We start from the raw sequence: 15,088 nt of genomic DNA, 5'->3' as shown, positions 1-15,088 counted from the left end.
GCAGCCGGCCTCGCTCCATGTGTGTGTGTGTTTAACTTCTCTGCGTAGCGCGGTGTTTAACGTTGGCGTTTTGCACAATAGCCCAGCTATGCGGAAAAGCAAGACATGCGAAAGCAGTTCATGGGGTGTTTGGCTGACTTTCAGCTGCAACAGCAAATTATTTGACAATATGACACACAGCAGAGTAAGTAAAAGTTATGCACACAAGGGGGGCACTGAATAAGTACGTGGGGGCCTTAGCTTCAAGTGCAAATTGCTTGACCTTATAAAACGGATCAACATAGTTCATTGTGGTATCCCCAATCACGTTTGCAAACCCGATGGTAATCCTCGGCCCACTCACGGTAAGAACCCCTGCTGTATACAGCTCCCATAGAGGGAAAAAATGCGTAGAAAAGCTCCCTTTGAATTATTGATAAATAATCTTCCCTGGTTCCTTCCTTTTTTTCCTTCCTCCTTTTTTGTTCCCGCACTCTTGTCCAAGCGGTGATATTGCTTGTTCGGAGCTTGCTTCTCAGATAGACCTCTCTTCCTCAAAGAGAGCTATTCTCTCTAAATGATGCAATCACAGTTTGTGCGGTCTGATAAGCGCAGCATGGCAGTCGAAATCCTGAGTTTGCCGCCGAAATTCGTGACTGCAGAAATTGCCCTTTAGGTAACGTCCGCGAACGACCCGTACCGCACCGAAGTGCCTCCAGTGCCAGCGATGCGGGAAGCGGCGTCATCGATGCTCGCCGTGTTCACCACCAAGCTGGGGGACGTCGTGGTCTACAGGACCAGCGACCGTCAGATACTGTAAGTGCTCTTTGAGGGCGAAAGCCTTAAGTGCCCAATTCTGCGAAAAAGCGACGTTGTCGTTCTGGTTGTTGTTCTGTCAAGAAAATGACCGTCGATGTAAGGTAATTAGATATACAAAAATATAAATAAATAAATAAATAAATATATAAGAAATATACATATTAGGTTCAAAATCTAGAAATAAATACAAAAATTTAAATAAATAAATAAATATATAAGAAATATACATATTAGGTTAAAAATCTAGATATAAATATAAATACAGAAGCAAAGGCACGCGCGTTCCGGTGGCATTTCAACCCGGGCCTCCACAGCAGCAGTCAGATGGTCAACCAACTGTGCTATGCCAGCACGTCGCGAGCGGTGTAACAAAAGTTGGCGTTGTTGTAGTACCTTTCTTTGTACCACATGCCCACGTGGCCGATTTTCATAGAATCCTGAACTTTCATGGGATAACCTGACCGCTTCCAGAAATTCACAAAACTGTGAAATTGAAACGTAACGTTGTAGAATAGCGCGGGCCCCGTGATACCTGAACTTGATCGCACCTGGTTGGAACAGCTGCACCCTAGGAGCGCAGAACCCTGATTCTAGGGAGGCAATAGTGTGTGCCAGTCGGTTCGCTGACGTAATTCGCACCGTAGGACAAGGAAAGGAAAGCGGAGGAACATACGTGTACACGCTGTAGTATCCCGTCGAATGAATACGTGTCAACATAAAAAAAACGAAGGCTAATAACGGGGCGGAAAAACAATGTGGCAATAAAAGAGTTAAAGAGTATCGCCAGGCCTTGTACAAAATTACTGCCTTATTTAGCGAGTGTGATGACCAGAAATAATGGCTCAGTGCCCCGTTTACAGCTTCGAGACGGACCTTTCGCGGCTGGTATACACACCCCGGTTCGTGCAGCTGGTTACGCTGGTGCCGACGACATCCCTTTACGGCCTCGGCGAACGGAAGGGACGCCTGCTGCGGGACATTTCCACGCCCCACGTCGGCTTCAACAGGGACCTTCTGGCCGTGGTATGTCCGTTAGCAGCAGCGACAGTTCGAACGCTCGGCAAGCAAAGCTGCTTCCGTGTATTCTCTATATTCTCCCGGTATTCTCCTCGAGAACACAGGCATTGTCACTCTGGCAGTGTTTTACCTTCGTCTGACGCATTCTGGTGGACCCCTCTGACCCAATGGCACAATGCGACAACGTCGTTTCCATTTGTCGCGCATTGTAGAAGTAGAAATCGAGAGAAACGCTACTGCTCTCCAGCAGAAGTTACCGTCATAATCTAGTTCGAATTCCTACCCTATAAACTTACAATTCCTTAATTAGCGCTTGTATAGAAGGTATTATTGGAGCGTTCTTTGCGTGCAAGGTAGCAGCTGTTACATGATTTTGGGCAGGCATTGCATATTGCGCTAGAATAGACCATTAGCTATGCCATGTTTTTTAAGGCTACTACCCAAAAGTATTGATTGTCGAGCAATTTTTTTTTCAAATTTCTGAAGCAGGCAACTTGCAAAGGAATGCGTCCGGCATCTTGCCTCTTGTTGTAAAAGACAAGAGTTTCGTGCGCACTTAAATACCAGCGTTCCTGCCTTAAGAATTGAACGAAGTGTGAATTTTATAAGATTACTGTTGTGCCTCGAACGGCCTCATTCAAGTCGTCAGGACCAGAACTTTTTCGTTATGTCTGCTGCGCCGTCCGGCCACGTTTCCACGTTTGGAAGACAAGCGCAAGAATTATTGTGTGCCCTGTTTTCAGCTCAAGGTTTTGTTTGTGTAATCATCATCATCACCAGCCTATCTACGCCCACTGCAGGGCAAAGGCCTCTCACATTAATCTCCAATTATCCCGGTCCTGTCCTAACTGTGACCAATTTATCCCCTAAAACTTCTTGATCTCATCTGCCCATCCGACTTTCTGCCGCCACCTGCCACGCTTGCCTTCTCTAGGGATCCACTCTGTTACCCTTAATGACCAACGTTTATCTTGCCTTCGCATTACATGCCCTGCCCACGTCCATTTCTTCTTAATTTCCACTAGTATGTCCTTAAAACCCGTTTGTTCACTGACCCACTCCGCTCTCTTCTTGTCCCTTATGTTACACATATCATTTTCCGTTCCATTGCTCACTGAGTCATTCTCAATTTAAGTTGAACCATCTTAGTGAGTCCCCATGTTTCTGCCCCGTAGGTGAGTACCGGTAAGATGCAGCTGTCATACACTTTCTTCTTCAAGGACAACGGTAGGCTACCATTCATTATATGAAAATGCCGGCCGAATGCACTCCAGCCCATTCTTATCGTTCTGATTATCTCTGCCCCATGGTTGCGATCAGGGGTGACAACTTTGCCTAAGTAGGTATATTCGCTTACCCCTTCCACTGCCTCGCCACCTATCTCAAACTGCTGTTATGTCCAGAGGTTAGTGAGCAGTACTTCAGTTTTCTACATACTAATTTTCAGGCGCACGTTTCTACTCTGTTTGTCGAGTACGGTAATCATGCTTTGCAATTCATCCCCCGAGTTACTTAGCAAGGCAACGTCATCAGCAAATCTGATGTTACGGAGGTATTCTCCATTAACCCTTATTCCCACCTGTTCCCAATCAACTGTTCGGAATACTTCTTGTAAACATGCTGTGAATAACATTGGAGAAATTGCGTCTCCTTGTCGGACGCCCTTCCTTATAGGTATTTTACTGCTCTTGTTATGGAGGATGATGATAGCTGTAGAGCCATTGTAAATATCCTGTAGTATTCTTACATAATGCTCGGCTGCACCCTGGGTCCGTAATGCCTGAATGACTGCTGAGGCATCGACAGAGTCAAATGCGTTCTCATAATCTATCAAGGCTACTTATAGGGGTTCAGTATACTCCGCACACTTCTATATTACCTGATTGATCCTGTGAATATGGTCCATTGTTGAATACCCTTTACGAAACCCGGATTCTTCTTTAGGTTGACTGAAATCTAAGGTTGCAGAAATTCGGTTAGTGATTACCTTGGTAAGTACCTTGTACACAACTGACAATAAGCTGATCGGCCTGTAATTTTTCAAGTTCTCCATGTCACCTTTCTTATGGATTAGGGTGATGTTCGCGTTCTTCCAAGATTCCGGTACACTCAAAGTCATATATGTTTGCCAGTTTTACTAGTACAATTTAGCCGCCATCCTTCAAGACGTCTGATGTTATCTGATCTTCACCAGGTGCTCTGCCCCCTTTCATTTCTTTCAAAGCCTTCCTTACTTCTTCTGTCGTTACTGGCATGATGTCTATCGCCGCTGAATTACTTTCGCGCTCGGAATTATCCTGGATGTCCCGGCTACCGTACAGATATCTGTAGAACTCCTCGGCTACTATGACTATTTTATCCCTATTTGTGATGGATGACAAATCAAGGGACGACAAACATTTTAAAATGTTGTGGTAAATAGTTGCCGCTTTTCTGTCTTTTCCGTACAGAACGCTACGAGCAGCTTTTTTCACGGGAGTCACCCTTTCTACCTTGGCTTCGACGGCGTGGGAACAAGCTTCGGAGTCTACTTTCGCACCAGCTCTATATACGGTAAGAGTAGTGTCACCCCTGGTGGTGAAATGGGTTTTCACAGTACCGCTGGATTACGGCAATTCACCACAAAAAAGCTGGCATCCTACATATTTCTTTAGTAAACTGATCTGCAGCAGACATCCGCATTAGGCCTAGGCATAAAATTGCGGCACTTTACTTTCCGGGCAGACGGACAGCCATGCAGACAGGAAGAAAATCTTATCTTCTCGCGCCACTTAGCAACCTTATTGCGGCCATTTTCAGTGCGCGCTAGATATTTCAGTGCGCGCCAGACAGCCAGGCCGGTCCGAGAGGGGGGCTGAACTTAGTCGAAGGGAAGAGGAGGGGTGTTGGAGATTGGGCTTAAATGAACTTGGCAGCACAGGACAGGAGAGGTTGAAGTTTAACGGGAGAGGCTTTGGCCCCGCAGTGAACCTAAATGTTGTGACGACAGCGATACTGTTGTTGGGGATGGTGGTGATGGTAACGGTGATGGTGATGGTGATGATGTGCAGAGGTCGTGGGGCACCCGACCCCGGCGCTGACGTTCCGTTCGCTGGGCAGCCAGGTGGACGTGTTCGTGTTCGGCGGTCCTTCCCCTGCGGACGTGGTGCGCCAGTATCTGGACATTGTGGGTCGGCCAGCCATGCCTCCCTTCTGGGCCCTCGGCCTGCACGCGCTTGTGCGGCGCGTCGCCACAAACTCCCCCGAAGCTGATGTCTACGAGGGTGTACTCAACGGGAGTTCCCAAGTGGTGAGTGTGCGCTCTCACTTTTGACGAAGATAGTGTCTCGTGCGAGAGCTCTAGCAGGGACCTAGTACCCTCACTTCTGCTGTACTCACCCGAACGCGGAGCCGCCGTGCAGAGCACTCACGCGGAACCATGTGATGACCTCATTAAAAATCACTCCCTTATATCGCGCTTTCCCCAGTTGTCTTATCATGCGTCCCTCTATCCTTGAAAGAAATCCGTATTATGTTATGCATACGTCGTCTTTGTGTTAGGTACATAGCACCGGCCTTCACGTATGTTTCATACCAAGTTAGGAGAACGAGAGAGAGAGAGAGAGAGACAAAGAAAAAGAGAGAGAGAGAGAGAGAGAGAGAGAGAGAGAGAGAGAGAGAGAGAGAGAGAGAGAGAGAGAGAGAGAGAGAGAGAGAGAGAGAGAGAGAGAGAGAGAGAGAGAGAGAGAGAGAGACGACTTTTCGTCAAGTGATTTGTATTCATAAGAAACAAAGTCCTTACCAAAACAACTCCTTTGCCAGAGCGTTAATTCCAAAGTCTTTCCTCCGGTTGGCCACCGTCTTGCATATCTCCGCACGGCCATTTTATGTCCCGCTTAAAGCGAAGCCCTTGTTTGTTCTGGCCTGCATCAGCCCACGCCCAGATATCTTGTTTGATTACAGCTTAAGACGAAGGGCACTCACTTAAGTGATTCAGGCTGGAAAAGAACAGCGGGGTATTTCTGTTAATTTTAACCAAGCATCAAATATAGGAAAAGTAATTTCGCCACAACCCGTTATTTAACACGTGTTCATTCTGGAGTGCCTTGCCTGACCGTATTAAAAGAGTGATAGCCTTCCTTGCCATACTTAGTCCGAAGAATTTAGGTATGAGTGGCATTCAGTCACGGTGGGTTTCTTTGTCTTCGGCACGTGCACCCTCAGCTCTGCACCCTCATTTAAAGGGCCGGTACTGTGAAAACGAATTTTTCATTTAAGGTATTATTGTGAGAGGTGTCTGAGGAGAATGCGAGACGAGAGAGAAATGTTGCTTTGTGTCTTGGAAAATTTTATGAAGCGAATAATTGCGTCGTATCTGCCGGCTTCTTTGTAAATGTCCTCTAAAAACCATGGACTTTTGCCGCCCCCCCCCCCCCCTACGTTACTCCTTTTTCGCTCTACCCTTCCATACCTCATATTTTTCCCTCATGATGAATGCAATTAAAGTTTGTTCAACCGAATTCAATTTTCCCGATGATGGTGATGATGACGATGATGATTAGTGGCCCTCACTTTGATTCGGGACGCCGGTTGTCACCAAGCTACTTCTCTGTTTTATTTCTTTGATTGCTAATGGTGTCCCGTATGCACCAAGCTAATGATCTGCCATCTTACAAATGAAACTAATATAAGTATGTTTTGCCCTCTTCGTTTAATTCAACCGCAGCTCTTAGGGCAGGCTCAAAATTCTTTTTTATACCAGAGGCGGTAGCCATCATAGGCCATATTTCACGCTCTGCTTTTCATCCACCAGCATTGTAATTTTCTCTTAGTCGTCCAAAACGCCTTGACGTTAACTCCCTCTGTTCTACCCTAAATACTTAGGGTTTCTGGATTCCGAATATTTTTCTCGTGTAGATTTTGATGGATACACTCACATTCCAGCACTATGTGCCGCGTAGTTTGTTTCTTTTACGCAGATCATGCATACCCCATCATTTTTGTATACTTCCCCACAAAGCTCTTAGCTCTCAAGCAACCTGCCCTAGCCTGAAAGAGCAAAGCAGTGCCCTTGAAATTATTGTAGAAAATTTTCTTTTTGCTGTCCAACTTCTTTTCCCTGTGCATCTCCAACAACGTTTCTTATTCCATTTTTTTCTGCATTTATTTGTTTCTATTAGCCTTGCTTTTTTTTAGCTACTTCGGCAGTCTTTGATTTTCCACTGTTTTTTATGTATTTCATCGTTAGCCTTTTAGTTTACGTCAGCCACTGCGTGTGCACGCTTTTCATGTATACGTACACAAAAATTTTAGCTGTCCACTTACGTTGATTCATTGCTCTCAACGTCCCCTCAAAATATATTTTCCTCTGAGCTTATCGAACTTCAAACAACGCCCAGCGCATATCTCCCTGCACTGCTTCCTTAATTGTTTTACCATGCACTCCTAAGGCCAAACGGCCTACCGTTCTCTGGTTCACTCGAAAGCATGACAGTGCATCTGATTTTAAGAAGAGTACCGCATTCGCAAATATGAGGCCCGGAACCATTACTCCTTTCCACATTCCTCTCACTACTTCATGTCGGTTATACCCCCCCCTCCCCGAGTTCTATGTTTCATTATAGCTTCCTTTCACTTCCTTTATTCTGAAGTTCCTCCTTGTAAGTAATGAACTAGCTGTCCCCTTCGTTTATCCACACCTCCAAATATTGATATTCCTTGACTCTGGGCAAATGGCCTTGCTGATCTGACACTTCGTCAGTGCTATTGTAATTGAAAACTGTAATTTGTGATTTTTTAGCGCTAAATTTTAACCCGAGTTCTGTGCCTTCCTGCCACTAATATTTATGAGACGTTGCATATCACTCTGGTTATCATCTATTAGAACAATGTCGTCTGCGTATAGCACATTCCCGGAATACGCTGTTGTACCACTTCGCCTTGGCATTCATGCGTTAGGTTGAACCCTCATTGTCTTTCTTCCAGTTTCTCTTCGAACTCTACCACGTAAAGCCAGCACAGTATTGGTCTCAAATGGCATCCCTGTTTCAATCCCCGATGGATGTTGACTTGCTGTGCGCATTTCTGCCTTTCCCATGTCAGGTGCACTATATTATCGTTATAGATAGCTATAAGGAACTGCATCAACTAGTCATTTAATCCCTGGAGTTGAAGCATTCTCCACAGCAGTTCGCCGTTTAGGTTGTCATATGCCCCTAAAATGTCTAAGAACATAATTCATAATGGCCTATTCTGCGCTTTCGCAATTTCATTGCATTGTGTTATCACGAACAAATTATTATCTAATCGCCTGTCTTGTCTAAATTCATTCTGCAGTTCTCCAAGGATTTCAGTTTCTTCCATCTATGCTTGAATATCTGATTTTATCGCCTGCAACACGAGTCTGTACAGCACTAACGTTACAGTAAGTGGTCTGTATGAATCAATACTGGCTTTGCTGCCTCTGCCTTTATATACTAAATTCATCCCACTTTCTAGCCAATCCTTCCGATTTAGTTGGTTTGTATCACTATCTATTTCCCTCATAAACGATGCCTTACCTTTAGGTTCAATCCGGTGTATTAGCCGCATTGGTATTCCGTCCAGGCCCACTGCTGTTTGGGAAGAAACCCCTTGCTCTGCTTTTTTCCAGTAAAGGTTTCTAAAATTTTAATTCTTCTGTGCCGCTGTTGTTATCGGTGTAGGCTTCACTTCGTCTATTACCATAAACTTCTCAATCACTCGATGAATATGTGCCAACGCCTGTTCTGCTTCGAAATGTTTCCCCTCATCATCAATCAAGAATTTTTGATGTATATCGTTTTTTAAGCTTAGGGATTTTACATGATTTTAAATCTTCTTGGATGCAATTTTGTCGTTCTTCCCTATTTCTGCTATTCATTGTACGTTTGTTTATCGATCTCTGCTTGCACCAATTTCTGGCCTTCTACATTTTTATCCTGATATGTGTCCCATTTTTCGTTCGCGAGCGCCGGTTCCATGCCAGTTCTTTTTGCTCTACGTATTTTCGAGGCCTTTTTCCGCCGGTCAATAGCGTTTTTTTAATTGCTGATTCCACCAGCTTCTCAGCTTTCTCTTCCCTTTCCGTCTGCCCTTTCCGTCGGTTTCGTTGCTTGGCTTCATGCATCTTATGTTTTATGAACCATATCATTTCGTCGTAATCCCAATTTTTGCCTGGGTACTTACTGATTTCGTCTTCCATCATATGAGCGATGATCCTAACTGTTCATTGTTCAAAGTAGTTCCTCCGCCTGCACCTATTTCTAAACTTGTTTGGGTTGTGCCTTTAAAGTGCATGGTACGCCGCTTGGGGTCGGTTTCTAAGCTGTCGGTTACGTTTTCATCTATCCTCATTTCCCGCAACCTTTCGGATAATGTTTCGGAGACTAGACTGTAGTCTATGCCGGAATATCTGTTAACGCTTTCCTACGATATTTGTTCGTCCAACTTGCATTTTGTATTTACTATTACTAGCCGGGTTTTCTGACGTAGATCTATCACAAGAGAACCATTGTGATCAGTGTATCCAGCGAAATCTTCTATCTGACCATTCATATCTCCAACTAAGGATATTTCACCCTAATCTTTGCACTCGCTTATATTTTTCCCGAGACAGTTTATCATTTCCTCATCTTCCTCCCAAGCTCTGCTGCCTGTCCAAACCATGCAATTTTCCCCGCTATAGTGCCATTACCCATAGGCGCCCTTTTCAGCTTCCGTGCACTCTGTCAGTCGGTCCCTTGTTTACTAAGCATGCCAACGCCTCCCACACTCTTCATTACTGTGGTCCTGTTGCATCCTTCTCAGATATAATTGTCTTTGACAGGTGATGTTTTTAGGTTACTAAGGTGAGTCTTGGCCAAGGCGTACACGTTTATTTCTTTTATTTCTTTACGTTCAAGTTGGTTTTGTTTGCTTTTATTTTTCCACCCTGAGAAATATCGAACTCGGTGTCGTAGAAACCGAACCAACTTTTACCGTAGAAATCGAGCCAACGCCTATCGTGCAAACCGAACTGCTATCGTAGAAACCGAACCAACGCCTGTCAATGCTTGTATTTTGCCTGAAATGAGCTTGAGGTTTCGTTAAAGCTAAATAATGCGGGCATTTCTGACCGATGGCAGCTGTTTTAGTAATTTGAAATGGTCCTGCCTGCGTATACTTTCCGTCGCGCATTTTTTAACTTTGGCCTGGTAGGTGAATAAAGCGAGAGACGGAGGGGCGTACGGATGGTCCGGTAGAGAGAGACGAAATGTTTCTGATTTTGGCGCAAGAAAGACCATCGTCCTTTAAATGTAGGCCTCGTGCATTCTCGCAGGACGTCGCATGGATGCCTATAGACGTGGAGAAGGACACGTGTGAACATGGCTTGTTCAAGGAAATGAGCTACCGCCAACCCGCCGTCCGGGTGATGCACACCTTGGTGAGTGATAAAGGACGTCGCTAACCCTTTCCTGTCTGGAGAAAAAATGTGTAATATCCCGCGACATTATCGATAAATAACAAATTGGAAGCCATAAAAAACTGGTGTAAAGTTTTCAAAATCGGGCACAACCGAGATCGCTTCCGTCTTTCGTATAAGTCTGTCAATTGTCTCCAACAGTAACCGTTCTTGGCCAAATCCCCGCGTCAAACGGATAGGTAAAACGCGGTGGGTAAAATGCACATTCTTGCCTACCTATCATCACGAGTATCACACGGACTACAACAATCCAAGGGCCCGCTTACGGATGATTATCTATACTTGATCACTGGGTTTCTCTCCTATTGTCGGGATATATATATTATTATTTCCCAAGGTCAGCTTCAAACTAAACTGTATAGAAAACCGACAGACACGCGGCAGTATTTGCACTTCCAAAGTAGTCATGTCAGACACTGTAAGACAGCAATACCGTACAGCCAAGCCCACCGTTTTAGGAGAATTTGCACGAACCAACCCGACTTTGACTGAAACTGTCGAGAACTCAAGACCGCCCTCCTGAAGAAGAAATGCCCGGAACAAGTTATCGACGAGGCTATTGTGCGAGCCAGCCAATTAGACCGTAACAAAATCTGTAAGAAAAAAGCCCCGAACGTTAAGCCGTAAACAAACGTAGTTCTAACCCACCCAGCCTCCGCTCCAATAGTGTCAACCGTACTAAGAAAACATCACAACATCCTAAATCAAGGTGAACGCTTAAAAGCATATTCCCTGAACCACCAAGCTTTGTCTACTGGCGTAATAAGAATTTAGGCGACTTTCTTACTAACTCTCGCATCAACCGACCGGAAACTACTGGTTGCCTGCCCTGTAATAAACCTCGATGTAAAGTATGCCCGCACATGACCTTTACACAGCGTGCCACCAGCACGGCTTCAGAGTACTACGTAAATATAAAGGCTAACTTCAACTGTGACTCTGCTAATGTCGTATACCTTCTAGAGTGCACTGTTTGTAGGCAGCAATATATCGGCCAAACTGAAACGCCCTTCCGAATACGATTCAATAATCACCGGTCTCATGCAAAGAGTTGCCCTTATTTGCCCCTGTCAAGACACGTGAACGGTCCCGGTCATCCATTTGAACATCTTAAAGCAACAATTTTAGAATCCGCTTTCAAAACCCACCACGACCGCGAGGTTCGGGAATCTTATCTCATTTATAAGTTTGGATCAGCGACGCTTGGTATTTATGAAAGTTACGTAAAACTAACGTGCTTATATCTCGAATAAAATTGGCTACTTCATAATTTTTATCACATTCTTCATTAACCATACCCTTGAGTTTCCCATCAGAATTCACAGAAACTCCCCAAATACAACAGCTTTATTAGGCTAATGCGACTCAACAATGCGATTTGGACTTGGGAAGTAGGCCGCGTTCCCCCCACCACTTAGAAACGTTTAAGTTTAACCCTTTGTGATCTATGGACCCTACCTATTTCCTGTTCAGTTGCTAGCTCTTGTGCAATGCTCTTTTGTCTACTGTGTCTATTCGGTCCATCCGCAGGGGCACATCCAAAACATTCTTCGTTCATGCCTGTATGGATCCGTCCGAACCACTCTCCCCACCCAGTGAATACCTTATTGTATACTTTTCCCTTCTTTTTGAAACCGCGATTGTCTAGTCTTCCGCCCTTGCAGCCCATGCACGTACGTTGCCCCGTCCTGGAGCAACCTTGACAGCTGTCTTGTAAATACGACCCCTCCCTCTCTCCTTTCTCTCTTTTGTTGTTGTAGTTGTTGTTGTAACATAGGCTTAGCCCGACTGCATGCATACTCTCCGTTTTCGAAACATCTTCCGATCCTTCTCACAGTTTTCTGAAAATCTATATAAGAAATGTGTTCCAAATGTTTGTGACAGCAAAATCATGTAGCTGTACTTTGCCGCTACGTAAGTAAACGTTCTTTGTTATGGTTCTTGCTGTGTATCCGATTCTTTACTTATAAGATATATATATATATATATATATATATATATATATATATATGAAGAAGGAGTTTCTAACTCCGAAACTGTGAAACTGTTGGCAAAAAAAAAGGGAAACGTGTCAGTCGACTTCTTTCACTATTTTTATACTGGCCCATCGAACCTCATGATCTCTCTCTCTGTCTCTCTCTCTCTCTGTCTCTCTCTCTCTCTCTCTCTCTCTCTCTCTCTCTCTCTCTCTATATATATATATATATATATATATATATATATATATATATATATATAACCCGCCGCGGTGGCTCAGTGGCTAAGGCGTTGCGCTGCTGAGCACGAGGTCGCGGGTTCGATTCCCGGCCGCGGCGGCCGCTTTTCTGATGGAGGCGAAAAGCAAAAACGCCCGTGTGTACGAGATTTCGGCGCACGTTAAAGATCCCCAGGTGGTCAAAATTAATCCGGAGCCCTCCACTACGGCGCGCCTCATCGCCTGCGTTGCGTCGGCGCGTTAAACCCTACGATCAATCAATTATATATATATATATATATATATATATATATATATATATATATATATATATATATATATATATATATAAGGTTAGTAGAGACAGAGCCACACGAGAAGGCCATTAAAACTAAAAATAAAAGTTTACTGATGTTTCAGGGAGAGGACTCCCTTACTTCAGAGTATATATATACACAAAGATACGTCGGCAGACTACAATACCAAATGAGGCATAGGGGTGTTATTAGGATCTTTTTTACTACGGTTAATTAATGAAGTTAACATTGTTTAAATATAAGGAAGACAGAAAAAAGGAAAGAAAGAAAGAAAAACACGCGCCCAGAGTGGGGACCGAACCCACGCCTTTCGATTAGATCTCGAATGGCTTACCAATTCGGCTATCTGGGCGTCTGGGTTCTTCACTTTCTGGGGTATTTATATATACTAGAACTGTATCTAACGCTTGAGGGTGGTAGCCAGCGCCACTCTGACTACACGGGGAGAAGGGGACCTTCTTTTTCAACCCCCGCGGCGCGACTCGAATGTCTACAGCCTGTCATGAGCGGGTAACTGGCGGGAAGCCCTCTTATACTACCATGGCGTCAAGGCTGCCATGTCTGAGACCCTCGCTAGGCTTTCGCAGAATAATATAGTTAGGAAATGAGGGGCTCGTTGAGGAAATACACAAAGATCGATCGGCAGACTACAATGCCAAAGGAGGCATAGGAGTGGTATTAGGATCTGTTTTACTACGGTGTATATATATATATATATATATATATATATATATATATATATATATATATATATATATATATAACGAATCAGAATGGGAAATGAGAAATGAGTGGCTCGTTGAAAATAAGACAGAAATAAGAGTTGGCAGTCAACAAAACCTCGGAAATCAAAGGGGAGGATATGATAGGTCATTGAAACAGATAATGAATTTGGAAAGAAAGAAAGAAAGTGGAGAAAAAAAATGCCCGCCAGGTGGGATCCGAACCCACGACCTCCAGAATACCGGTCTGGTGCGATAACCACTACGCCACCGGCGGGGTGATTTTCCCCTCCACTTTCTGGGGTATTTATGTTTAGGTATTTTTGTATCCTGTGCTTGGGATGTGGTAGCCAGCGCCACTCGAACTACACGGGGTGAAGGGGAACTTCTTTTTAACCCCTGGGTCGTGACTTGAGTGTCTACGACATGTCAAGTGTGGTCGACCAGCGTTGAACCCTCTTAAGCTTCTTATGGCACCAAGACTGCTAGAACAGAGGCCCTCGCTATGCATGTAGCGATCGAGCCCCTCATTTCCCATTCTGCTTCGCTACATGCATAGGGAGGGCCTCTGTTCTCATGGCATGGCAGCAGCGAGAACGCGGGGAGGGATTGGGTGCGAGAGGCAATACAGGAGGAGGTGAAACCAACCGGAAGCGCCCGGTTTACGGCATTTTTCTGCGCGCTTGGGCGGTTATCAATTGCGGTCACCCGCGCAGGAGGACCTGTGTGCCATGGTGCATGTTTGCGTTTTCAGAGGCCCGCTTTCCGGAGCTTTGGAGGCTGAAAAAGGGAAGAATTTTGATTTAGCGACCAAGGCAGACTATATTTGACGGGTACAGGCCGGCCACACGATGTCGGCTGCATTTCTCACAATTTTTGAGCGCCATACTCTGCATCGAACCTAACGTAACAGCGAAGGCGGCACGGCCACGGCCCGTCCGTTCCGGTGCTTGTGTGCGAAGCGGCTTTGTTGCGCGGCTCCAGATGAGAGGTATTCTCATACCGAAGGCGACGGCGCTGGGCGCCTCGAGAGTGAATTTATTGAGCTGTCAGCGTTCGAATGAGCCATTCTGAAGGACAACGGCACACTGGTTCCTAAGTGCTGACGACGAAATGCAGGCTGTGGCGGACATCACCGATGACGTAGAAGCGAACCCTACTAGCGCCCCTGAGTGCTGACGAGGATATACAGGCTGTGGCGGACATCACCGATGCCGTAGAAGCGAACCCTACTAGCGCCCCTGATAACGTCCCTAAATGCCTATAGACTGCAGCCGAGCGTTTTTCAGTGCTCAGACTCGCCACTGTTGTGGCACAGTGTACAACGCCGAGTTTTCTTATATGGACTGCGTTAGTAAGTTTCATGATAATCTGGTGAACATTGTGACGCAAAGGATGAAGGAAATAATATCGGAGAGTTTAAGGGGCGACGCCGCTTAGGGGCTTTGGCTGTAGTAAGAGTCGTCTCATATAGCCACGGTACTTAAACACTGGGAAACTCGTTTATGCCTCGCGCTAGAACGCAACGCGTACTAAAAAAAAAACACCGAGACACTCGTTTTGCGCCTCCACCAGAGAG

The 15,088-nt window shown here is 45.2% G+C and overlaps 1 protein-coding gene across 1 annotated transcript in view; it reads left to right on the top strand.

The window, feature by feature from the left end:
- The first annotated feature begins 668 nt into the window (after positions 1-668).
- Positions 669-15,088, top strand: part of LOC144139780 (lysosomal alpha-glucosidase-like) — a 65,735-nt gene continuing 51,315 nt past the window's right edge. The window contains exons 1-5 of the mRNA XM_077672040.1: positions 669-795; positions 1,659-1,821; positions 4,266-4,368; positions 4,866-5,104; positions 10,133-10,237. Coding sequence (XP_077528166.1) covers positions 707-795; positions 1,659-1,821; positions 4,266-4,368; positions 4,866-5,104; positions 10,133-10,237 — 699 coding nt within the window. The 5' untranslated portion in view covers positions 669-706. The remainder of the gene's footprint in view (positions 796-1,658; positions 1,822-4,265; positions 4,369-4,865; positions 5,105-10,132; positions 10,238-15,088) is intronic.

The sequence above is a fragment of the Haemaphysalis longicornis genome, unplaced genomic scaffold, assembly GCF_048455015.1.
Source record: "Haemaphysalis longicornis isolate Haplotype H1 unplaced genomic scaffold, Haemaphysalis longicornis Haplotype H1 scaffold_5, whole genome shotgun sequence".
Taxonomy (NCBI): Eukaryota; Metazoa; Arthropoda; class Arachnida; order Ixodida; family Ixodidae; genus Haemaphysalis; species Haemaphysalis longicornis.
Note: the sequence above shows the minus strand (reverse complement) of the source record. Positions and strands in the feature narration are given on the sequence as shown.